The 27,707-nt window shown below is 39.1% G+C and overlaps 1 protein-coding gene across 16 annotated transcripts; it reads left to right on the top strand.

Annotated features, from left to right (window-relative positions):
• Positions 1-2,526: 2,526 nt before the first annotated feature.
• znf740a (zinc finger protein 740a) lies at positions 2,527-27,707 on the top strand. 16 transcript variants are annotated; one of them, XM_046874951.1, is made up of 18 exons: positions 2,527-2,670; positions 3,729-3,886; positions 4,051-4,227; positions 5,318-5,464; positions 6,455-6,581; positions 7,027-7,110; positions 8,703-8,786; positions 10,903-10,986; positions 11,483-11,566; positions 12,763-12,846; positions 13,082-13,165; positions 13,507-13,590; positions 14,374-14,457; positions 16,501-16,584; positions 20,445-20,528; positions 23,096-23,179; positions 23,982-24,100; positions 26,417-27,707. In XM_046874951.1, exons 2-18 carry the CDS (start codon positions 3,842-3,844, stop codon positions 26,582-26,584), a joined length of 1,707 nt encoding a protein of 568 aa, XP_046730907.1. In that variant the 5' UTR covers positions 2,527-2,670; positions 3,729-3,841; the 3' UTR covers positions 26,585-27,707. The 16 variants fall into 16 exon arrangements, with proteins under 16 accessions (XP_046730907.1, XP_046730914.1, XP_046730911.1 ...); XM_046874958.1 differs by lacking the exon at positions 5,318-5,464; XM_046874955.1 differs by lacking the exon at positions 8,703-8,786.

Genomic DNA, 27,707 nt, shown 5'->3' with positions numbered 1-27,707 from the left:
AATATTATTTACATTTTAATAGTATTTAAATATATAAAAAACTTTAGTGCTCAAAACGTGTGTCAACAAAGACAATACAAAATATAGACAGATCTGAAAATTTTTTTTCTAAATTATTAAACAAATTTTCTAATAAACTGGAAAAAGAGGAATGTAAACGTTTGCACTGAGAGTGACTGAAGTTCTGCACTGGATAACTGTATGTGTGAGCAGAGGAACGTAGCTGTAAGGTGAGTGAAGCATCACTCCAGGCTCCTGAGTGTTTCCAGGGTGTTCTCTGTAAACCTGTGTGGGAAGGTAGACTCGGCCAATGCAGATGATGAGCTGTACAGGCGAGAACCCACAGACTGGGGAATGGTTCTGAAGACCTGTGAGTCACAGCACAGAGGTTTAGATTTTTTTGTAAAAGTCAATAAAAGTTGTTTCTGTTGATTCTGATTCCATTAAGCAAAGATTTGGCAGACGTGTTCAGCTTTGGGGAAGAAAATTTAAACATACATTTACATAAGAGAAAGTTTTCAGTGGAGCATTGTGGTTTCACTTTACACAACTGCACATTATGCAATCAGACGAAAAGATTTCTTCATCAGTGTGAGTCAGCCAAGGGGTATACCCCATCAGATGATGATGCTAAATGTTGGGTAATGAACTGAATGCTCACCACTACTCTCTACCAGCAACATAATTAGAGCAACAAACTTAATAAAAGAGAAATGAATGATGAGCTGGCACGCTGTGTGTGATGAACAATATTCTACAGTACACTTAATGGTTACAATGACTGAATACCTATACAGTGAATAGATTGATTGTAATTTTCCAGAGAAGAAACACCTTTATAAATATTGGGACAAAATCCCAGACAGTGTGCAAGTGTACAAAGTGTACAAGTGTAAAACTTGAAAGCCGAACAGTGGCCACATCAAATATTGATTTAGATTTGAATTCTTTTATTTACTTTCCATTAATTAATGAACAATTGCAATTGCAATGAAAGCAATTTTTTGTACTTGAGGTACCTAAAACTCTTGCACAGTACTCTGTGTGTGTGTGTGTGTGTGTGTGTGTGTGTGTGTGTGTGTGTGTGTGTGTGTGTGTGTGTAAAACCCTATTAGTGCTATTACAACGACTGTACATAGGTTATGAGATTAGACGGCCCTTTATTACTGTAAGAATGAAGGTCAGTCAATCAGATGAATCTATGATAAAGACTGTCCCTGTTCGTCCCAGGAAAAAAGATCAAGAGCTACCTCTGCTGTAAAGGATACGTTTATTAGAATAAACAGCCTCTGAAACCACCTACTGCAGGAGGAGGTGTGATGGTGTGAAGGTGCTTTGCTGGTGACCCTGTTGCTGATTTAGTTAAAATTGAGGACACACTTAACCAGCATGGCAATGACAACATTTTGCAATGACATGCACATCCTATAGGGTTTGCACTTAGTGGGACCATCATATGTTTTCCAACAGGACAATGACTTCAAACATACCTCCATTTTATGGAAGATCAATTAGTTCAAGAAGGAGTGTGATGGAGAGCTGCATCAGATGATCTGGCCTCTACAATCAGCCTACCTAAATCAGTTGAGATGTTTTGTGAGGAGATGGATGGAAGAGTGAAGGAAAAGCAGCCAACAAACACTGAACACCTCTGGGAACTTCTTAAAACCATTCCAGGTGATGACCTGATAAAGCAGACTGAGGGAATACTAAGAGTGCAAAACTTCATCAAAGCAAGAGGTGGCTAAACAGATCGCCTTTTGTATCACAATGCATAATTTTTTAACATTTTTGCTTTGGTAAAAACTATTTATTTATATATAATCATCAGTAACTGTGCTGTACTTTTTATTTAGAAAATGACTGATATCTAGATTGATTTCTCGTCGCTAAACCTTTTCTCTCAGCACCGCTGCTGCTATGTGAGCATGAAGTATCACAACACTATAGAGACACATAGAATACAGATTAACATGGCAGAGGTAGAGCTGTAACTTCCCGCACACACAACAGGAAAAGAGCGTCTGGGTTTATTTCATCCTTTTTTTTTTTGCACTACAAAGCCGTGTTTGTGAAAGGGACCATGAGATGAAGTCAGAAGGTGCCTAAGTAAGTTGATCATTTGCTGTGAGTCTGAAATAAAAGCGTATTATCTGTTACCTATTATATTGCAGTGCATCAGATTTTGTCTATTGCATTGAATCGCATTGTGCTGAATCAGATCTGAATCAGATCGCACTGCAGCGTGAAAGGGCGGATTCGTATCATATCTCATCAGTGGCTGCTTTATATGTTTATTTAATATCATTGGCTACATTTTTAATATTGTGATCGATGTATGATTCAGTTGGTGGAAGGTTTATTGGCTCTAACAGGTATAAATATGAGAAAAGAAGTAATTCTGTGAAATGCGCTTTATATTGAAATGAAATAGTATTAGTGAAAGGTTTATTATTGTGTATTAAAAAACCGTGATTACACTATACAGCGCTTCTGTGCGCGTTCTCGGGGAGCACTTCCGGGTTTGTGTCGGGCGCGCGTTCTCGGCGAGCACTTCCGGTGCTGTTTCCTGTGTTTGTAAACTGTAGCTCGCGCTGGCTGATGTGGACGCTGCGATTAGGAGGCGGTTCTTTTTTTCTCCTCAGACGGAAAAGCGAAAGCGATTTAAAGGTAATCAAACACAACACGCTGCATTTCGGTGTAATTATAAACATCCCCCGTGTGTCCGAGTGTCAGCGTGTTAATAAATCTACAGTCTGAACGGTTTTATTGTGTATTTTTTTTCTATCGGGGTGTCGGTAGGGAGTGGAGCGCTAACGGTACTTAGCACACAAGCTAATCTTGTATGCTAAGCTAGCTCTGGCCTGCTTTACCTCAGGATCTGCATACGCATCTGTTAGCACGGATTAGCATCAGAAAGCGAGCTGGGTTGTTCCTTACATCTTTATTCTTAAATATTTGATACACATTTTATTTCATAATCGATTCTTATTTTTTTCTCTTACATTTTTGTATCCATCCTGTCAGCTAACCGTTTCAGGTCATTCCGAACCACAACTTACTTACATTAGCAGAAAATGGGAGAGATTAGCACATCATCTTGATTTTATCATTTGATTTTTCGGCTAATAAAATCCTCCTCGCGTATTTCTTTCGAATAATAAATCAATGTAATGTAATAAAAAAACACAAAATTAGTAAAAACTTTCATCTTTAAATGCCAGAGGCGTAAAGGCGTCACGTGACACCGCGGATCTGCGGTAGTATCGAAGACTTCACATCGCAATACCGTAGCGATATATTTTTATCGATTTGCGCAGCAGTGCGTCTGTAAATATAAACAGCGGTTATCGCGGCATGCACACCATGTTATTTATGGCCTTTTATTGTGTGTAATACATTTTTAGATGTTGGTGCATTTTTATTAATTGCTAACAGAGATCATTAATTATAAAAAACAACAACATTGGAACAAATAAACACAACTCGTGATGTTAACATGACTGAAAAAGAAATTGCAACAGTTCCTGAGTAATAGCGAGCTCAATTAGGTATCAGGGTAACAAGTAAATCTCACTCCCAATGAGGTATCTATCTTTGCTAGTTTAGAAGCAGCTAGCTAACCAGCTAGCTACATCCTCACATGAGAGGTGTGTTTCAGGGTAAGATTTGACGTTCATCCTTCCATCTTTCTGTTCTCTGTCTGTCTGTCTCTGTGATATCTCTAGGACAGGACGAAAAATTGGTGCCAGATGATAGCAGTGGGTGTGTCCTATTGTCTAGTGCATCATCCTGAGTGACAGCTCCTGGCCCCTCCCCCTCCCCCTTGTCCTCTTCAGTGATGTCACACATACCAACCACCTCGGTCCGTGACCATATGAAATGGGTCAGTCTGTGCATGGTCCAAACCCATGAGATTTCTTTCCTTTGTCCATTCTTCATTGCTTTATTTTTCCCGTCCCTGTGTGTATGTGGACATTTTTCACTGTTGATGATTGTACTGTAATAATCGTCATAATAATGTACATACGTGTGTGTGTGTGTGAGAAGGCGGGGCTGCTCGGATGTGAAGCCGTCCTTTCCAGCATGGCTCTGATGCAGGCCAGCACCATTTCTGCTCCAAAGAAGATGATGACATCGCTGGCCCCACCCCCTGTTCCAGGTTCCACTCAGAGGGACCCACAAGGGCACATGGGCTTAACAGCAGCCATGACCTGCCCTCCACTGGTTAGATTATTACACATAACACACTACACCGAGCAAGGCAGAGAGACAGTACCACTAACTACTGAATTCTGCCTGTAGATACTACACCTGACTACTGAACTGTAAACTGAGTGTGTATGGAATGTGGCAGACACTCCCTTATACACACTTTCAGAGTGCTGGAATCAGTAAATACATTCTGATTATTCTAGTTCTTTAGGACACAGTAAAAATACTATCCATCTAAAACTCTACTGGGAGGGAAAGCAGTGAAGGAAGTGCTGAATAGTTAATGTTATTGACATTTTCTTAACGTTACCGGTTTTCACTGAACTTTATGATGATTGCTGAGCAATAGTAACTATTGAACCTTAGTGGGGGCCTGAGAATGCTAAAGATGACTCCTGGACGTTCCAGACGACTCCTGAATGTTAATCATGACTGCTGAGCATAACCAAAAACTACTGAACATTTCCGAACTACTGATCACTCTTGAACTGTTCCTGTCACTACTGAACATAACCAGTGACTCCTGAACTGTTCCAGTCACTGCTGAACATAACCAGTGACTCCTGAACTGTTCCAGTCACTACTGAACATAACCAGTGACTCCTAAACTGTTCCATGCACTGCTGAACATAACCAGTGACTCCTAAACCGTTCCGGTCACAGCTGAACATAACCAGTGACTCCTAAACCGTTCCGGTCACAGCTGAACATAACCAGTGACTCCTGAACTGGTCCGGTCGCTACTGAACATAACCAGTGAGTCCTGAATGTTAACTCCTAACTAATTCCACTGGTTGCTTAACGTTAGATGATTCCTAGCCGGTTTCGTTGACTGCTAAATATTTTCAGTGACTGTTGAACATTTCCAGTGACCCCTAAAGTTTTCCAGTGACCGCTGCACACTAATGATGACCACTAAACATTAAAAATGACTTGCTGAACGTTACCCTTAACTACTGAACAGAACTGAATTGATATGTTCAATTTAACAAAGTGATTTATATACTTTATAAAGGATGAGGTTCTGAGTCGTATTTGATTAGTGAGGGTTGCTTTATGGATTTCAGAAATGCATTTTTAATCTGTGTGTGTGCGCGCACAGCTTGTCCGTAAAGAAGGAGACTTTCATGCCCCTCGCATGCTGGACGAGAAGGAAATGAGACCGAATGAGGACATGCATTTGAAGAAGAAGAACAGGAAGTCGGGAACGCCCTGTAAAGTCCGAGAGCAGGAGGGGAAAGGAGGGAAGGTCAGTGCTGAGTGTGTGTGTGTGGTGGGGGGTGGGTGGGGTGGTTGTGAATTCATTTCATGCATTCCCAACACACACACACACACACACACACACACACACACCTCCTTAGTGTAAGTTTGTGTTTAAAATACAGTGCAGTTGTATAACATCTGAGTTATTTTTAATCTATTTTGTGTGTGTTTGCGTGCAGTGTGTGTGCTGGCTTGGTGCATGCCATACTGCCCACACTGTGTGTGTGTGTGTGTGTGAGAGGGAGAGAGAGACACAGAGCGAGGCGGGGAGGGAGGAGGTGGTGAGTTTTGGTGTGGGGGAAGGGTGTGGGCGTTTCTCAGCAGAAAAGACAATGAGAAGGACAAGAAGATTTAATGGTTTACTTTAAGACAGAACAGGGTGTTTTTTCAAATAATTATAATTTTTCTACCATGAATTAAAACTATTTAAAGATATGATCTTGAGTATGTGTTTTCTGTACTGCTTTTTCATGAATTTAACACTGTAAGAGAGTTTCAGTCGTGACTACAGATTGCTGGGACACGGCGATGTTCCATAATGAAATGTCCAGTGCAACTGCATCTCTAGGCCACATACAAGACCTGAAACTAACCCAAACATTTGGGAATCAGAAATGAAAAGCGCGGTTCTCTTTTTCTCAGCATGTAAAGTACAAACATTACTCCTGCAGCTCTATCTATCCAGTATTGTTTACAGTAGAAGTGCATTAAATGTAGAATAGCACAATCTGGCAACCCTTTTTATATTTTCTACCTTCACTGAAAAGTGTGCTGGTGGCAGTGTGATTAATGCCCCAGTGGTCTTCTGCCAGCACTTGTTGCAGTTCCTGTTTATGACCATTAGGAATACAGTAATGACTATAAAAGTGATGTGTCTCAGCAGAACATCTTTTGACCTCCTCAGAACATCTTGGACACAACCCTCCAGATGACCTTCAGTGTGTTTGATGATCTACATTTTTTTTTTGTCTTCCAGGGTGTTGTGGTGGACGAGAACGGGAATTGTCCTCTTTCCAAAGTGCAGAAGAACTTTATCTGTGATCACTGCTACGGCGCCTTCCGAAGCGGGTATCATCTGAAACGACACATTCTCATTCACACCGGTACGACTCGAATTCACTTCAGTAATAACGTTTATTATTATTTACATTTATTACTTAACTTTTAAATTTGGGAAAAAAATAACATAATTTCAACTTATATATATATATATATATATATATATATATATATATATATATATATATATATATTGTTTGTTTTGTAATAATTTTTTATTGTTTAAAAGCTTTTGGTTAAAAATGTTTTTGACCATTTTTAAAAAAGGACCTTTTTTTTTTCTTCCTTATTTTCAGTATATTCAGGTTTTTAATAAAATAATGTGCTGCTGTTAACTTCTAAGCAACATATTTCATTTTATAATAAAATAAATTAATAAAATAAATTTCATTATTGTTAAAATATTTTTGGATGAAAAGAAATGTACATTGAATATTTTTATAAATTTCTCTCCCTCCCTCTCTCTCTCTTTCCTCTTCACCTCCTCAGGGGAGAAGCCATTTGCTTGTGCTATATGTGACATGAGGTTTATTCAGCGTTACCACTTGGAGAGACACAGCCTCACTCACACCGGTACGAGAAATCCCTCGTTACGTTGTTTTTCTTTCTTATAATATCTAACAATATAAAATGTGTAGAAACAGCAGAAGATTTTGATTTTTAATGCACTGCATAAGATCAGAAATTTAGTGAATCTTTTTGAGAAATGATCGGATTGATGCGTTGTGCAGGGTTTTTTTTCTCTTTTGGTCCAATATTCAAATTTAGACACCTCGGATATAAAAGGGAAAAAATCTACTTTCTAATTTTTACAATGCAACTTGTAGATGTTTAAAGCAGTTCAAAATATTCTCTTCAAGTTTCCTTTTCTCGTTTTTTTTCCCCCCCAACAGAAAATGACAAAATGTAGACTTTCTGCAGTAGTATAACTTTTATAGTGCACTGAGCTTTCATTATTTATTTCATCATAAAATTATTAAAAATTTAGCTAATTGGATGCAAGCATTTAAATATTCAGATTCAGTCAGTAAATAATCCTTCAGTTTGAACCAACAAAAACTAAAATAAATTCCAAATCACTGTCCAAGAATGAATGAACGCGTGCTGTGAAGTTGTGCTAAATACACGTCACTTAATACACAAGATCTCATTCAAATTTAATCTGAATACTGACAGTTGCTTTTATGACATTATGACACAAATTAATATAAAATGATTGTAAAATAAAAGTCCAGTTTAAACCCTGTAATGACACAAGCAGAACTCAGTTTTCAGTTTATATTGGAAATAAAAGTTTATTCTAATATTCAGATCTTTATTTCTTTGAGACTCAAAAGTCAGCAGTTTGAGTTTGCATTGAACCTTCTTGAGATGTGATGATCTGGAAACACCTCTGTCTCTCAAAAGCTCTGACACGTCTAACAAATTACCTTTAGACCACAGAGACAGGATCATGATCATGTGAAAACTAAACATTACTGCAGTTTTGATGGCTTGGGAGAACATTACAGCTTTTATGCACAGAGACCATTCTGGAATCTGTAGCCAAAACGAGCAAATAGGAGGTGAACACATTCTGGTTTCTCTGTGATGGAGATGGAGGAACCTGCTAGAAAGGCGACCATCTGTGCAGCACATCACTATTAAAGACTTTAGAGTCCATTGTTGATGTTTGATGTTCACATGGTGGTGGCAGCATAAAAAAAAAAAAACCTGCTTGTTTGGGATGAAGGATTGCTTCATAACTCGGCAATGACCGAGAACAAAGCAGGTATGATTTTGGAACAATACTATAAATGCATTTCTGCAGTGCTCCCCATAAAACCAAATAGGTCTCATTCAGGAAGGTCATTCATTAAAGAAGAGCACATCTCTTGTTTTAGAAGCTTGTAGCATCATGAGAACTGAGGCTGTAATCAACGCTAAGGGGTTTAATACTCATATAAAGGGTCTGATTACTTGCAATTGATTTGAAGAAGAATTTTTTAATAAATAGAAAGTACTTTATTAAGAAGTACCTTCTGCAGATTGATTTGGAAACAGAAACATGAGGAACAAGTGAAGTCCATGAGTGATGGTTTCTTAGTTGTTCCTTGTAATAATAAAGCCAGTAAGAATTAGATGTTATAAGGGTGTATAATGTATATCTTGCTCTGTGCATTCAGGGGTGAAACCGTATGCATGCACCATGTGCGACATGCGTTTTTTCCAACGTTACCACCTTCAGAGACACAGCCTCATACATACGGGTAATGACCCCTCTTATCTTAACCACCCGCCGTGTTTTACTGTTCCAGTTGGCTGCATCGAAGCACTTTACATCTTGTTATTCATTTAATTTGTAACCGTTGATTGGCCAGTAAGCTTTTTTTCCATACATTTTTCCTCGCTTTCTTTCTGCTTATTGCAGTGCATAACTCCCTGCGCTGTGCCTTTTTCATCGTCTGTTTCGCATGCTAGATGTTCATCAGCATGGCTTCTGCTTTTATTGGAAACCAATCACTTGTCTGTATTTTGTGATTCCTACTAAATCTTTTTCTCCACCATAAACAAAATGATAGCTGCTGTTATTCAGGAAGCACGGCTCGTGCCTGCGACCACATTGTCTGCAAATATCATGTGTTTCTGAGCCAGTATTCTGCAGAGTATCCACAATATTTATGAGCTCGTCAATATTTTGTGTGAAACACATTTTAGAGCAAATGTAAATAGCTGACAGTAACTGCAGCAAAGTGCTAATGCAATAAAGGGGGAGCAAAACCCTGGCACATGTTGTCCTTCCTTGTCGTTTCTAACCAGGAGGTAACTTTTAATTAGTGAAAAAAGGCCACATGCCTGAATGCTAAATGGGGAACCTTTTATAAATTCTAGCAATTATTTCTGTTACTGCATGTCAAGGAGAATTTGGTTTAATATATTTCTTTTTTGCCCTGTTTTCTCCCTTATTTATTCTATAGAGGAAAGCCCTATCAGCCCACCTCCTTGTGCATGTCACTGTAATTGGTAGGCCACAAATGACTGTAGTGTTATCTGAATTCATTCTTGCGACCTTTAGGTGACAGGGCTAACACTTCTCTACTGCTTTGAAGTCCTGATTATGGACATTTAATAACATTTTTAAGAAGCTTACTTGGTATGTTGTATTCTAAATTGCAGACAATAGATAAAGATATTTTGGTACATGTAATGCAAATTCAGGGGAACCTTTTGGTATAAGTCATATTTAGTGAGATTTTACTAAACGAATTTGGCTATGGTGTATAGTCAAGTGGCATTTGGGTAGGGTGTAGTGTCTAGTGGGACTTACTAAGGTAAGAGGGTCACGGTGGACTTGGATATGGTATTAAATCAGGTTTGATTAAGGTATGTAATAGGGCAAAGGATAAGTGGGATTATTGGTATGGTAAAGGATTAGATGGGACTTGGGCATTGTGCTGCGTCAAGATGTTTATAGTGTCCAGTAATATTTGGGTATAAAATAGGCTCAAGTGGGACTTGGGAATGGTATCTTGTAGGATCAGGTAGGATTTTTGTACGGTTTAGAGTCTATTGGGGATTGGATATTGTCCAGGGTCAGCTGGGGTCGGGGTACGGTAAAGGGACGTGGGGGGTTGGGATATGGTAAAGGCTTGAGGTACGGTAAAGGGTCGTGCGGGCGGTCGGGATAGGGTAAAGGGTCGTGCGGGCGGTCGGGATAGGGTAAAGGGTCGGCGGGCGGTCGGGATAGGGATAGGGTAAAGGGTCGTGCGGGCGGTCGGGATAGGGTAAAGGGTCGGGGGGCGGTCGGGATAGGGTAAAGGGTCGTGGCGGGCGGTCGGGATAGGGTAAAGGGTCGTGCGGGCGGTCGGGATAGGGTAAAGGGTCGTGGGGGGTCGGGATAGGGTAAAGGGTCGTGGCGGGCGGTCGGGATAGGGTAAAGGGTGGTTGGGGGTTGGGTGTGGTAAAGGGGTTGTGTGGGGTTGGGTACGGTAAAGGGTCGTGGGCGGTCGGGATAGGGTAAAGGGTGGTTGGGGGTTGGGTGTGGTAAAGGGGTTGTGTGGGGTTGGGTACGGTAAAGGAATGTTATAAGGTAAGTGGTATTTTAATATGGTAAAGGGTCAAGTGGGTGGAGACCAAGTGGTTACAGGTGCTTAAAGAAAATTATCTGTTCACACAGAAATGTTGTGGATATTGTGGATATCTCCTCCTCCTCTGTTCTGCTCTTATGTTAAGCACTGCTAAAAAGCATGCCGTTTGATCTTGGTGGTTGTAAAACTGGAACCCTGTAGTTGTAGAAACTAGCAAAATGCATATGTTTAGGATAAAATGGGATTAAAATGTGTTTTGATCCCGACTGGGAGCTAATCATTTGCTCTGTGCGTTTAGGGGTGAAGCCCTACGCTTGCTCCATGTGTGACAGGCGTTTTTTCCAACGCTACCACCTGCAGAGACACAGCCTCACTCATACGGGTATGGGTCGTCTCTCCTTACAAATTTGCCCTGTTACACCTGGCTACACGAATGTGCAGTTTAGCACTGTTGCCAACTTTTACCCCTTTTAAAAATGTTTATCCCTGCCTCAGTAGCTGACCATGACCGGGTCTTAATGGGTTTTAAAAATACAATGAGATCTCTTGAGGTCTTCACGATTTCAAGTTTCAATCAGGTGTTAGCTTTGAAGTAAATCAAACTTTTATAGGTTGAAAGTTGCCAAGCAGTGCTGAACTCCAGTCTGAATTGTACATTTCTCACAGTAAAAATGACACGCTCGATCTTTGAGTTAACAGAGTTGGCAACAATGCATTCAAGTCTTAGCTTCAGTTCGGTGCATTACACCGTTAAACGTTTTGGCTTAAACAAACTCGAGTATGGAGGTGGACTTGAAAATCGTTAGTTCGGAAAATTGTTAAAAACGTACTGTACTGTAACTGCAGCATTTTAACATCACGGTGCTCTGTATGTTTAGGGGTGAAGCCCTACGCTTGTTCCATGTGTGACATGAAGTTTTTTCAGCGTTACCACCTGCAGAGACACAGCCTAACCCATACGGGTATGGGGTCGGCTCTTCTTACAAATTTGCCCTTTTACACTTGGCTACGCTTATGTGCAGATTAGCACTGTTGCCAACTTTTTCCCTTTCAGAACTGTTGATATTTTTCCCACCTCAGGATTTGACCATGTACAGGATTTAGCAGGATTGTTTATCAAGTGCCACATTAGAAAATCTCTAAAGTCTATTAGATTTGTTCGATTAAACGTTGAAAGTTGAAAATTACCGTATTTTCGGACTATAAGCCGCTACATTTTTCCTCACACTTTAAACTCCGTGGCTTAAACAATGAAGCGGCTAATTTATGGATTTTTCCTGGGTTTTCTCCGGTTTCACAAACTTCAAGCCAAAAAACTGAACCCCATAACATCAGACCAATGAAATTACAGAACGGGTTCAGGTGAACCAATGAAACTCTTTATATTAAATCAGATGCGCTCCCACTGAATCGGGCCGGACCACATCATAAATATGGATGATGTTCCTCTGACGTTTGACCTGCCGCTCACTCGGACTGTCTACAGGAAATGAGAATCATTCATCACACTGAAAACAACCGGGCATGAAAACACACTTCACCTGTGTTCTGAGCTGCACGGCATCGGGAGAAAAGATTCACCGATGGTGATTTTTAAACACACGACGATGCCAAAAGATAAACTCCCGAGAGAAATAGTTGTGAAAGGAAGGAGGAAGACAGTGAACAATGACTTTCTTGGTAGGCTACTGTTTAGATACAAGCCATGTAACAGACACTGTCTTTCATTAAAGCCTGTGTAAAGTTCATTAGTTTCAGTGTAGACAGGCTTATAGACAGGTGCGGCGTATTTATGTTCAAATTAAACATCTTTGTCAAATTCAGGCTTATATATGGGTGCGTTTAATAGTCCGGAAAATACGGTAATCTTTTCCTGAAAATAAATGTGAATTTCTTGCGTAGAGGACTGGAAGTTTATTCAAGTGTTTATAGGTTGAAAGTTGACCAGCAGTGTTGAACATTGTACATCTGTTTCCTCACATTAAAATGCTTGGTTTTGATTTTAACAGAGTTGGCAACAATGCATTCAAGTCTCAGTTTAATTTGTCACAATTTGTTTGACACCATCGAATATTTTGGCTGAAACAAACTCGAATTTGAATGCGGTTAATTAAAAATATGTCGCCAATCTTTCCATAACGGTGCTCTGTATGTTTAGGGGTGAAGCCCTACGCTTGTTCCATGTGTGACATGAAGTTTTTTCAGCGTTACCACCTGCAGAGACACAGCCTAACCCATACGGGTATGTGTCTTTGTAAACATGACCGCTTTGCTGAAATATTTTAACAAAATTCCCCAGACCTTAACATGGGACCAATTTAATGCATGCATTCAATAATTAAAAATGTAATCCAGTCTCATTTCATGCTGGAAAACTGGTGCCACCCCAGTTAGACAAACATTCTCATGAGTTCTTTAAGGCCGTAAACTGAAAGAGGAAAAAAAAAACCATGCTAATGCAGTGATACTCTATTTAGGGGTGAAGCCATATGCTTGCTCCATGTGCCATATGAGGTTTTTTCAGCGTTGTCACCTTCAGCGACACACCCTCACCCACACGGGTACGTGTCACTTTCCTATGCCAAAACACATGGCGTATTAAACCAAAACCAGATGTATAACCATGCCCATTTTTATAGCTGCATTTTTGTTGTGTAAAATGTTGATTTTTGTCCGTTTTCTCGATTTCAGTTTGCTCATTATGTTTGCTAAGTTATGTACACGCAGCCCAGAGTTTGTAACGGCACTGTTATCATGTTTGCGTATTTAAAACTTGCATGTCTCGTTCCTAGTTAGTGATGAGAGGAAGAGAACGTTTGTAAAGCTACTTTTGTAAAGCTAGAAGTTACATTCTTAGTGAATATCGAGATCGCATATTCTAATATTAGCGCTCTACGTTTAGGGGTGAAGCCATTTGCTTGCACCATGTGTGATATGAGGTTTTTTCAACGCTACCATCTCCAGAGACACAGCATCACCCATACGGGTATGTCTCGTCTCTTTATACTCAATCACCCCATGGCACATGACCTTCTCAAAAAATATCATATTGATCGAAAGTAATGGAGACTCAGGAACAGTCACAGATTCTTAAAATAATATTGTTTAATGTATGTGTGTATATGTGTATATATGGGATTTTGCACCAGAGCGAGGAATTTGTAGTTTAAAACGTATATATTTATATATATATATGCAAAATACTTACTAATATTGTTTTAAAGCACACGCACATTCAGAAGGGTATTATGTGTAATTATTATCTGCATTAGTTTAGTTTACCTCCTTTTACTTTAGCAGCTAAACAAACTAAACATATGGTTATCATTAGCTATAATTTATACAATTGCTAAATAATTTAAATACTTTCAATTATAAAACTAATCAAAATTTTGTAAAATTATTTTACTAACTGATACATTTTCAAAGAATAAATTATTTTTTTTCTTTTCTCAAGTTTTCGCAAGATTAAAATGTTTAATTGCGCAATTGTACCATAGCGACAACATTATTAACTCAGATAAAATCGCATTACAATGCCCCGAAATTTTGGAAGAACAAATTACAATTTTGCAATTTAATTTCTGTAGTTCCAAATTTACTGTGGGTTTGAAATTTGTTTAAATTTGTCAGGAAATAAGTTTAAACTCGGATCACTATGAATCTGTATAATAAACACTGTTGTAAATGATATTTTGCCGTGTATTTTATTAATTTTTTTCTCGACATAGTAAATGCACATGACTAATAATTTGCTCTGTGCATTTAGGGGTGAAGCCTTACGCTTGTTCCATGTGTGACATGCGTTTTTTCCACCGTTACCATCTGCAGAGACACAGCCTCACTCACACGGGTATGTGTCTTTCTACCTCAACCCACTATACAAATAAAGCACACGACCTGAGCACTGTTGCCAACTTCTGTAACGGAAATTTCACAATTGATTAAAAAATTTTGTTTACACACATTATTACTTTTGTAGATACGCTTTGCTTTATTGAATATATTTAAACGTTGTATATGTGGTGCACTGGTATGTTTATACTTAGCTTACTACACTCAGACTAGTGTTATAGTGTAATATTATATCTTGTACTACAAGTGTTCTTATTTTGTACTTTTTCTAAACATCTAATACATAAATATTTGTACATTTATGGAATGAATAGTCTTTTATGCAGTTAGTTTTATAGTCAGATAATTAGGCTACATGTTTACAGTAACTTCTATCTGCTATCCCAGTCTAATTCTACTGTTCTAATGTATTTTTATATTTGTATACTTGATATTTGAACATAAACTAGTTCCATAATTAGTGTTTGCTGTATTTACTACATTGATACTCGTTATACATGTGTGATAAAAAAAAACATGCTCTACTGCTTCTCCTGTACTCCAGATACAGCAATACTACACTGTGGTCTACTTGTGGTATAACACATTCCATGCTATCGTTTCTTTATAGTCAAGCATACTTATTACTCATGCTGTTTTGCTTTGTATCAGGTGTGTGTATGTGTGTATATATATTTATTAGTCGTACCACTGCTAGACTCAGAGTAATAGTTGGTATTAATCCCTTGAACATTTTTCTGAGTGAAGTATTTGGTCTTAAAGATAAAAGTATATACCTTTTTGGTTATGATTCAAGTTGGCAACAGTGTTAAACATCAGCATGCTTCATCAAACTCGATACTCTTGAAGTATTTTATAATTTGAAGTCATTTGATGATGATGATGTGCAGATGTTTAGTTTTAGTAGCGTTCGTTCCCTTGGCTGGAGGGACAATCTCCTTTACAGGCAACAGTTTAGGAGTAAATAAAATCAGTAATTCCTCTACTGCCGAATGATTGTACTTAGGCATGTGCCGATTTTTTTTATTTTTATTTATTATTTTATAGAAGATTTCCGCAGCGTTATTTTTAGTAACACACACATTTGAATGAAGATGCTCTGAAAGTGAATTAAAATTAAAATGGCCTTTTGTTTTCCAAATGTTTTCTCAGTTAGATTTATTAAATTGCATTTGATCATCACCTCAACATTGTTTATCTGTAATAAATGGACATTCGGTGGAACCCAGATGAGGATGAGGTTCCCTCTTGAGTCTGGTTCCTCTTAATGTTTCTTCCTTATTCCATCTCAGGGAATTTTTCCTTCACCACAGTCTCCACCGACTTGTTGATTAGTTACAAACTTACACTTATAAAGAACATCTTTATTTTTATCACCACATTATCTGTGTAAAGCTGCTCTGAGACGATGTTCATTATTAAAAGCGCAACACAAATAAACAATTGAATTGAATTAAATTCCTATAACACAACGAAAGTTGCGATGTGGCTGCTTATCGCAAAATTGTCATTAAAACCACAAAATCTAACATTAACAATTATATTTATAATTATGGCACTTGGCAGATGCCCTTATCCACACCAGCTTACATTAATCATTTATACTACTGAGCAGTTCAGGGTTAAGGGCCTTGCTCAAGGGCCCAGCTGTGGCAGCCTGGTGGTGCTGGGATTTAAACTCAATTTTCCAATCCGAAGTCCAAAACCTCAACCACTTCACATAGCAGACGCATCACATAGCACTGAAGAACCCCTTCCATGATCAGAACCTTCACAGGACAGTCCGCTCCCATTACAACATTTCGGTTGACATTTAGGCTAATATCCGTCTCCTATAACGATTAATTGGCACATGCCTAAAAGATAAAATTTATTACAGAATAAAACCATATGTGCTAAAATCCTTTTTAGATTTATGACTTGTGATTTGTATCTGACGATCATTTGAGCTACTTTAGTAAATATATGGTAGGGAGTGTGAGTTTGCCCGGTTACTGATATGGCTAATACATTTTTGTTTTTTTGTTTTTCTTGCACTTAGGGGTGAAGCCCTATGCTTGTAACATGTGTGACATGCGTTTTTTCCAACGCTACCACCTGCAGAGACACAGCCTGACCCATACGGGTAGGTTTCGTCTCTCATTATAGCCACCTGCACACAATAAATATATTTCAACTCTACCAACAACAAACTCGAGTTTGTAGCTACTACAGATCCACATTGCTGCGGTGAAATACCAAAATTCATCCATAAAAAAAGCATGTAGAAAATGTTCTTTCAGCACTCCATGACGTTTTAGAACTATTTTAGCTGTTTTCTGTTTCTAAATATTTCATCTTAATGCTACTGTGCAACATTTATAACCATTCATTCTATGACATGCAGTGACTATTGTTCTATAACATAAGAATAAAAGGATTAAAACATTTGAAAGTAAAAAATATAATTGCAGTACATGACAAAAAAAAATGTTTACAATAAAAATGGAATTATAAAAATGTTGCGATGTTGACTACCCAGAACCTTGTCTGGATCAGGAAAATGTTGTTTCTTTTTTTTTTGCAGCCTTTTTTTTTTTTTTTAATTGAACGAAATATTTGAGAATACAAAGTAGAACTTATTTTTGTAGGTGTGCATGGTTCAGGAGCTTCATGTGGACAAAAACCTACCTTATTTAAATAGCGAACACTGTTTAGAGTTAAATACAGTGGGTAGAGTAGATTAGAGTTAAATACAGTGGATAGAGTAGATTAGAGTTAAATACAGTGGATAGAGTAGATTAGAGTTAAATACACTGGGTAAAGTAGATTAGAGTTAAATACAGTGGATAGAGTAGATTAGAGTTAAATACAGTGGATAGAGTAGATTAGAGTTAAATACAGTGGATAGAGTAGATTAGAGTTAAATACAGTGGATAGAGTAGATTAGAGTTAAATACAGTGGATAGAGTAGATTAGAGTTAAATACAGTGGATAGAGTAGTTTAGAGTTAAATACACCGGATAGAGTAGTTTAGAGTTAAATACACCGGATAGAGTAGTTTAGAGTTAAATACACCGGATAGAGTAGTTTAGAGTTAAATACACCGGATAGAGTAGTTTAGAGTTAAATACAGTGGATAGAGTAGATTAGAGTTAAATACAGTGGATAGAGTAGATTAGAGTTAAATACACGGATAGAGTAGTTTAGAGTTAAATACACCGGATAGAGTAGTTTAGAGTTAAATACACGGATAGAGTAGTTTAGAGTTAAATACACGGATAGAGTAGTTTAGAGTTAAATACAGTGGATAGAGTAGATTAGAGTTAAATACACGGATAGAGTAGTTTAGAGTTAAATACACGGATAGAGTAGTTTAGAGTTAAATACACGGATAGAGTAGTTTAGAGTTAAATACACCGGATAGAGTAGTTTAGAGTTAAATACACGGATAGAGTAGTTTAGAGTTAAATACACCGGATAGAGTAGATTAGAGTTAAATACACGGATAGAGTAGATTAGAGTTAAATACAGTGGATAGAGTAGATTAGAGTTAAATACACTGGGTAAAGTAGATTAGAGTTAAATACAGTGGATAGAGTAGATTAGAGTTAAATACAGTGGATAGAGTAGATTAGAGTTAAATACAGTGGATAGAGTAGATTAGAGTTAAATACAGTGGATAGAGTAGATTAGAGTTAAATACAGTGGATAGAGTAGATTAGAGTTAAATACAGTGGATAGAGTAGTTTAGAGTTAAATACACGGATAGAGTAGTTTAGAGTTAAATACACCGGATAGAGTAGTTTAGAGTTAAATACACCGGATAGAGTAGTTTAGAGTTAAATACACCGGATAGAGTAGTTTAGAGTTAAATACAGTGGATAGAGTAGATTAGAGTTAAATACAGTGGATAGAGTAGATTAGAGTTAAATACACGGATAGAGTAGTTTAGAGTTAAATACACCGGATAGAGTAGTTTAGAGTTAAATACACGGATAGAGTAGTTTAGAGTTAAATACACGGATAGAGTAGTTTAGAGTTAAATACAGTGGATAGAGTAGATTAGAGTTAAATACACCGGATAGAGTAGTTTAGAGTTAAATACACGGATAGAGTAGTTTAGAGTTAAATACACGGATAGAGTAGTTTAGAGTTAAATACACCGGATAGAGTAGTTTAGAGTTAAATACACGGATAGAGTAGTTTAGAGTTAAATACACGGATAGAGTAGATTAGAGTTAAATACACCGGATAGAGTAGATTAGAGTTAAATACACCGGATAGAGTAGTTTAGAGTTAAATACACCGGATAGAGTAGATTAGAGTTAAATACACCGGATAGAGTAGTTTAGAGTTAAATACAATCGGATAGAGTAGTTTAGAGTTAAATACAGTGGATAGAGTAGATTAGAGTTAAATACAGTGGATAGAGTAGATTAGAGTTAAATACACTGGGTAAAGTAGATTAGAGTTAAATACACGGATAGAGTAGTTTAGAGTTAAATACACCGGATAGAGTAGTTTAGAGTTAAATACACCGGATAGAGTAGTTAGAGTTAAATACACGGATAGAGTAGATTAGAGTTAAATACACGGATAGAGTAGTTTAGAGTTAAATACACGGATAGAGTAGTTTAGAGTTAAATACACGGATAGAGTAGTTTAGAGTTAAATACAATCGGATAGAGTAGTTTAGAGTTAAATACACCGGATAGAGTAGTTTAGAGTTAAATACAGTGGATAGAGTAGTTTAGAGTTAAATACAGTGGATAGAGTAGATTAGAGTTAAATACACGGATAGAGTAGTTTAGAGTTAAATACAGTGGATAGAGTAGTTTAGAGTTAAATACAGTGGATAGAGTAGATTAGAGTTAAATACGGATAGAGTAGTTTAGAGTTAAATACAGGATAGAGTAGATTAGAGTTAAATACACCGGATAGAGTAGTTTAGAGTTAAATACACGGATAGAGTAGTTTAGAGTTAAATACACCGGATAGAGTAGTTTAGAGTTAAATACACGGATAGAGTAGTTTAGAGTTAAATACACGGATAGAGTAGTTTAGAGTTAAATACACGGATAGAGTAGTTTAGAGTTAAATACGGATAGAGTAGATTAGAGTTAAATACACGGATAGAGTAGTTTAGAGTTAAATACAGTGGATAGAGTAGTTTAGAGTTAAATACAATCGGATAGAGTAGTTTAGAGTTAAATACACGGATAGAGTAGATTAGAGTTAAATACACGGATAGAGTAGATTAGAGTTAAATACACGGATAGAGTAGATTAGAGTTAAATACACGGATAGAGTAGTTTAGAGTTAAATACACGGATAGAGTAGTTTAGAGTTAAATACAGTGGATAGAGTAGTTTAGAGTTAAATACAGTGGATAGAGTAGATTAGAGTTAAATACAGTGGATAGAGTAGTTTAGAGTTAAATACACCGGATAGAGTAGTTAGAGTTAAATACAGTGGATAGAGTAGTTTAGAGTTAAATACACCGGATAGAGTAGATTAGAGTTAAATACAGTGGATAGAGTAGTTTAGAGTTAAATACACCGGATAGAGTAGATTAGAGTTAAATACACGGATAGAGTAGTTTAGAGTTAAATACAGGATAGAGTAGTTTAGAGTTAAATACACCGGATAGAGTAGTTTAGAGTTAAATACACGGATAGAGTAGTTTAGAGTTAAATACACCGGATAGAGTAGTTAGAGTTAAATACACCGGATAGAGTAGTTTAGAGTTAAATACAGTGGTCATGACTGTGAGATTGTAAAAGGATTAGGAGGATATAATGTTAGGATATATGTTGTCAGGACATGCCCGGGTACTGTGTGTGTGTGTGTGTGTGTGTGTGTGTGTGTGTGTGTGTGTGTGTGTGTGTGTGTGTGTGTGTGTGTGTGTGTGTGTGTGTGTGTGTGTGTGTGTGTGTGTGTGTGAGAGAGAGAAAGGAAAGGTGTGAGGGGTAAATGTGAATGATGGGTGCTCTGTGTATTTAGGGGTGAAGCCGTACGCTTGCTCGATGTGCGACATGAGGTTTTTTCAACGTTACCACCTGCAGAGACACAGCCTCACTCACACTGGTATGTGCCTCTCATCGACACGCAAGCAAAACCCTCTAAATCAGTTTATGATCTGCTCCAATCTGTAATGTGTGTGTGTGTGTGTGTGTGTGTGTGTGTGTGTGTGTGTGTGCGTGCGCGTGTTGTTCGTTGCTATGTAATGCGACACGGTAACAGATGTGTAGCTGAAAGCTGGAGTGACTCACACTCCTGCACACCTCCCTATCTGTAGTTTCGGACATCCTGCAGAAAGCTATTTAAAGAAATCGTTTGTTTTTTGTTTGGTTCAGGTTTGTTCACTTGTTGTTATTAGCCCATATCACAGTTTGTATATTAGGTGTCTGACGCTTTATGAGTAATGCGTTGGGTTTTTTGCTGTCAGGTTGCTGTGCGTTTGTTAGATAGCGCACGTTTGGGACTCTAAAAATAAACTCGTGCTTATCTCGTAGAAACATCAACTTTCAGGTTTTCTTTTTTAATTCCTTCTGGTTATTCAAATTTTTTTCCCACCGGTTTCTTGCCTGACACCAGGACACTGTAATAAAACGTGCGTTCATGTTTGCTTGAAGTGAACTTACTCCAAACACGTTTTCTCACCAAGTGCATTTTTGTCGTCAGTTTTTCTACGTGGGGTTTTTCGTTTGTGTCCTGGCTTTTCTTAGCAAAACGCTAGCTGCTAACTGAGATGACGGATATTTTCTTCTTATCAGTGTCTAGTCAGATTTCAGCGTTGTTTCACACCTGCATTTCCGTCTATTGTGTGAGATGAATTTTTACCAGTAGGACTTCAGAATCACTAACTCTTCTTCTCCTGTGCTTTTTACATCATACAGCTGTTCAGAATGTAGTGAAGTAAAATTATTAAAAGGACATGCATGTGAAGTTTAAGACCTCACTGCTGGATGTAGATTTCTTTGTAATCAGATTCTGATTAGACGAGGTGGGTGTTTACCATACATTAGTCCAGACACACACATTAGTTGGTAAAGTCTATTAAAGTTGTCAATGTGTATATGCTAAAAATGTAGCAGTGCTGAGTTTCTTTTAAACTATGAAGTGCAGAGTGTGCGTTTCTTAACACAATTCATTTGCATATATAACAAACCCACAAAACTCCATAAAAGGTAAAGTGCACAGACAGCTGGGAGTGTGAAATGATCAGGGTACAGACTGGAAAATACACAAGTGGAGGTTATTTTTACTACATTTAAAGCCAATAATTAATAATAGTCATAATAATGAGCACTAAATCATCCTTCAGCTGAGGTGTTTTCACCTTTGTGCAGACAAACTCGTCCTCAGTTTCTTTTATCGGGTGGTTTTCTCTGAATGTTCTGGAAGGAGCTCGGAGTTCCTGATCTTGTGATCCATTGTGAAGATGTATTTCTGCTCATTAATCCAAACTTTTTTTGGACCCACACAGTTAAAATTCCACACTGTGTGATCAAAAATTGACGAGGTCGAGGATTTATTTTGATGTGTTACTCTCAGGAGCACACGTGTAATACGAGTGGTTGTTCACGATGTAGAGGATGTACAGGTCGCTTACTGCATTAATATGTTAATATGAATGATTTCCAGTTTATCTTCATTCTGAGCTTCACAGCCACCACATTTGTTGATCCACATCAGAATTCTGTATCATACCACAATATTGTAATCACAGAGAGACAGAAGTGACCAAATTAAGTTGAGGGTAAAATCTGATGGAGCTCAGGCGTATCTCTCACTTTTCAAATACTTAGTTTTAGCGTGCGTGTGCGCCTGCATGTCTGTGTTCCTATTTGTGTGCCTGCGCGCCTCTGTGTGCCTGCCTGCCAGCTCGCGTGTCTGCGTGTCTACCTGTGCTTGTCTGTCTGCGCGCCCCTCTGTGTACCTGCTTGCCAGCGTGCGCATCTGCGTGTGTGCCTGCGCGTGTCTGTCTGTGTGCCTGCGCGTGTCTGTCTGTGTGCCTGCGCGTGTCTGTCTGTGTGCCTGCGCGTGTCTGTCTGTGTGCCTGCGCCTGTCTGTGTGTGCCCGCGCCGCGTCTGTCTGTGTGCCCGCGCCGCGTCTGTCTGTGTGCCTGCGCGCGTCTGTCTGTGTGCCTGCCAGCGCCTGTCTGTGTGCCTGCCAGCGCCTGTCTGTGCCTGCGCGTCTGTCTGTGTGCCTGCGCGCGTCTGTCTGTGTGCCTGCGCGCGTCTGTCTGTGTGCCTGCGCGCGCCTGTCTGTGTGCCTGCCTGCGCGTGCCTGTCTGTGTGCCTGCCTGCGCGTGCCTGTCTGTGTGCCTGCCTGCGCGCCTGTCTGTGTGCCTGCCTGCGCGCCTGTCTGTGTGCCTGCCTGCGCGCGCCTGTCTGTGTGCCTGCCTGCGCGCGCCTGTCTGTGTGCCTGCCTGCGCGTGCGTCTATGTGCCTGCGAGAGCAGGTGCAGGTGCAGGTCTGTGCTTGTGTGTCTGCACGCGTGTGTGTGTGACTGTGCGTCTGTAAATGTGTGCCTGCTGTCTGTCTCTCTGTGTGTGCGTGCGTGTGTGTGTGTGGAGGTTGACAGGTGATCAGTGTATGGTGTGTTCTCAATGCTGAGTGTATCTGAGACTTGGTGATCTGTGCGTTTAGGGGTGAAGCCGTACGCTTGCTCAATGTGTGACATGAGATTTTTCCAGCGTTACCACTTGGAGAGACACAGCCTCACTCACACGGGTATGTGTTTCTGCCCCTCTCTGTAACACAAACACTCCCCTCGTAACTCCCCATAACTCCCCCCGACTCCCCGTGTCAACGACACACTGACTAATTCCACTCTCTCCATTTTATCTTCACAAAGAGCACGTGGCTTCTTTTCTTCACGTTAATTAACAATAAAACGTGTCATAAAGGTCAACAGCATAAAAATCATAAACCGTATATAAAAAAAAGATTTTTTTTAAAATGACACACGAAAGTGCTTATAGGCTTTTTCTAATTAATAAATTATTAATTCATAACAAAAACATGTCTTATTACATTTGTTTAAATGTTTAATGTTTCAGCATTAGGATTTGACTTGTTAAAATAAATAACATGATAAATTCTATACAAATGTTCAACCAATAATTATACTTTAATGTACTTTAATAAAATAAAGTTGAGTAATTAGTTAAACTAATGACTTTTTAAAGAAATGTATAAATGCCTTAATTTTATTCAGTGATTAATTATATATGAATAAATCTGTTTTTATTTTCAGTTATATTATGAAGCTTTTTGCGAGTTTTTCAGACCAGAGTCGTACCAGAGCACTGAATCGTCCACGCTGCGCTCGTTATGTTAACCGTAGAGACGTCTTTCTCTTTAATATCAGCCTTCACTACAAACTCGAGTTTGTATAAAGTCATTGTGATTGTATTTTATGACTGATTAAATATATTTTCTCTTGAAATTACTGCACCAGAGTTGATGATGAACAAATCTGTGTGTGTGTGTGTGTGTGTGTGTGTGTGTGTGTGTGTGTGTGTGTATACAGGTGAGAAGCCATTTGCATGTGATATGTGTGACATGCGCTTCATCCAGAGATATCACCTGGAGAGACACAAGCGCGTCCACAGCGGAGAGAAACCGTATCAGTGCGAGCGATGCCAACAGGTGAACTCCCGCCTCACACCTGAACACACGTCATGCAGTAACGCATTGTACAACCTTACACACGCTGCAGCCAAAAGTATTGGGACACCCGAGTCTTCCACACACATGTATTTCTTTATCCATACTATTCTCTCTCTCACACAAACACACACACACACACACACACACACACATACACTACTGTACACCCAGGCCTCCTCATCTTTTTACCTACCTGACTTTACTAACAATCTCACACATCTCCACAAAATCTAGTGCAAAAGCAGATATAGATTAAATGTGTAATGGGATGTTCAGAAAGCACACATTAATCTTATGGTCAGGTGTCCACATACTTTTGGCCATTGGTGTATTGCTAATTATTGGACTTTCTTTCCCCATGTATAGATTTGATTTATTTTACTCTGTTACTGCTGGCTTCTTGTGTAATCTGATACTCAGTTTCAGTTATTCAGGTTTTTATACAAACTGCTGGTTTGGGTGGGTGGGGCTTGAATATTGCACAACCTTCATCTGTGTTCTGTAAATAAAAAGTTTTCTATTTGTTTAATTTAAAATGTAAAAGAACCTGAGGGACTGGGATTAACAGTAACAGCCATGTGGGAGGAGTGTTTCAATTCCATGCCAGCTTTTTATTTCTGAGCTGAAATGTGATCTGATGTGCATCAGAGAGGAATGCAGTGATTAGAATCAGGTCAGGTTCAGCAGAAAAAACATCATGCTGGTTCCTTTCTTCGCTCTGCTTCCTTTTTACTCTTTTGGGTCTAGGTCTTGAATGCATTTGCAGTTCTGGTAACTGTGTTTGCTGTGTTTAAAATTCTTTTGGGTTGCTGTGGAGACCGATTGTGACATTTCTTTCTTTTTAATGTGCTTTACACCAGTGGTCCCCAACCCCCAGGCCGCAGACCCGCACCGGTCCGTGGGTCAATTAGTATTATGTGTGGGTTATTTCCGTTTTATTTATCTGAGTCTGAACGATGTTTTAATTTGGAAAATTCCCAGATTCTCTCCTCCACATCTGTCTATGACTCACTCTTGATGCAGGTCATGATGCCTCGGTCACGTCTTACCTCCATCCACTACCTTCTTAAAGGGGCGCCAACCGCTAACACAATACATTACCGCTAAATTTAAACCCCCAAGCGAACAAAATTAACAAACACCACCACAGTGGATTCACTTTTATTATTATATTAAGAAAATCCCAGTTTTTATGCTCGTATCATTTTATTTTGTCATATTTATCCACCACACATTAAAGACCGGTCTGTGAAAATATTGTCTGACATTAATCCGGTCTGTGGTGCAAAAAAGGTTGGGGACCACTGCTTTAGAGCTTCCGTTGTGTTGTGCAGAGAAAAGGGTGAGTACGATGTCCAAATCCCCAGTAGTGCTACTGCAAATCCTTATTATGGCAAGAAGCACTCAGTTAAGAAAAGAGAAAAGTTTCATTATTATTTTCAGAAATGAAGCTCCGTCAATCCGAAACATCTCCAGAATTTTAACCGTACTCCTAAGTGCAGTCTCCAAAACCATCAAACGCTATGAAGAAAGAGGCTCTTATGAGGACCGTCCCAGAAAAAACAAGACCAAGAGCTACCTCTGCTGCAGAGGATACATTTATTATAATTACCAGCCTCGGAAACCCCCGATTTACATCAGTGCTTTTCAGAGTTAAAGTGGGAGACATATTTTAACATTCACTGTTCAGAAGAGACAGAGAGTCAGGACTATGGCGAAGAAAGCATGACTTTCTGAAGAACAACAAGTAGAGGATTCTCACTGTCATCAGTGTAAAACTGTCCTCTGGTCGGATGAGTGTCAGAAGGTATGAGGTGTGGAGGTGCTTTGCTGCTGACGGTATAGTGCTGCATCTTTTGAGCATGGCCTTTAACCCTCGAGCTTTAAGTAATATCAGCAAACCTGCAGAAGCACAGGCAGTATTATAAACACTCTTGTTGGTAGTAGTATTGAACACAGTGAGTAGCAGTAGTTCAGCGAATAGGGATATTGCTGGTGAAGCAGCACTGGAATGCTCTTAGTAGTCAAAATCAATGGCATTCAAACTAGCAGCTGAAGGAGCGTTATTTTTAGAGCATTTATAGTAGTAGTGGCTTTAGGAGTGCTGGTAGTAGCAGTGTTATCAGTTCTCATAGCAGTGGGATCGTATGCAGTATCATCTCTAGTGTAACTGCTTGGGTAAGAATTAGTGTTACTGTGATTTATCTTCACATCTCTGCCTTATACAGTGATATTATAATGTGTCGTGTACGCCCATAATTCATTTATTATAAATCGCTCCCCCTCTCTCTCCAGAATTTCTCCAGAACAGACCGGCTGCTCAGACATCGGCGGCTGTGCCAGGGAAGGGGTGTGGCTAAAGTGGAGGCCACACCCTGCTGTGAACCACGCCCCTTTTCTCAAGACCCGCTCCCGGCTCCACCCCCAGCTCCGCCCAACACCTGGAGTCGACTCGCGGTCTGACATTCCAAACGGAAATTTGGGGAAAAATGACAAACACACACTTCCTGGCTCCCTGACCGTCGCCTCGCACTGCCGCGGGAGGAAAAGAAATAAATAATTGAATAAAAACCACCCCGACGTTACTGATCGAGAGAGGGAGAGAATCAAATGCGTTGTTTTATTTTATTTTTTTATGATTTTGTCGCCGTGGGAAAAAGAAAAGATCTCTGCGTACGAGATCATGAACATCAATCTTACACTTGACGAATTTTTTTAAAAGGTGCGAACGAATCGCAATGCAGACAAAAGTCGTCTCCGGCGTTTCTTTTTTTTTTTTTTTTTCTGTGTTCCTGATTGTATTCCTCTCTCCGCTGTGGACGCTCACTCGATATCTGCGCCGTGTGTAAATAACCATATTGAGGGTTTTTGTTTTTTTGTACTGTAACACTTCTCTCCACTCCTCATACACACTCTGCTCGTTACTAGTTAGTGCTAATGTGCGACTCAGTAGAACGGTTTTAGGGTCATACATTTGGAAATTCATTGCTGATAATGAAGTGATCCTGGGGGCCAGGGAGTGGGCTATTTTATTATTCCAGGTTATAAAAGGCTCATTAACACGTTCAGTTGATCTGTTCACGAAGTTAAGAATCTCCTCAAGGACTTCACATATGTGACTTTGTTAGCAGAAGGATTCGACATTTCCAGATGTTTGGAGAAACCCCTCATCCCACCGGGCTCGTGCTGTTTGTTCTGTTGCCATGGTGATACCCATGACAACCATTCCAGTTGAAACCCCGGTCCGGGTTCTACATCCATGTCTAAACGTTTTTTTTTTTTTTTAATGCACATTTCACACTCGTCCCTCAGCGTGAACTACGATTCGCAGAGTTTTTATCCTCTCTTCATCACTATGACTTTCTCTCTCGTACTTAATGGGCATCACGATGAAAAAGGCTCTCGCCGTAACTACACAAAAAAGACTCAACATCCCATGATGCATCTCTTCACAAACTGGAAAAAACAAACAAAAAAAAAACAATGGAAAGACTCTGCGAAAGTGAAGCAGAATGGACTGACGGTTTGGGGAAATTTACAGCTCTGTGTACCATGCTTTAATTACAGTTTGAATTACGTTTGTTTA

This window comes from Silurus meridionalis, chromosome 19 (assembly GCF_014805685.1).
Source record: "Silurus meridionalis isolate SWU-2019-XX chromosome 19, ASM1480568v1, whole genome shotgun sequence".
NCBI classification, from domain to species: domain Eukaryota; kingdom Metazoa; phylum Chordata; class Actinopteri; order Siluriformes; family Siluridae; genus Silurus; species Silurus meridionalis.
This window is presented reverse-complemented; position numbering and strand designations above follow the sequence as displayed.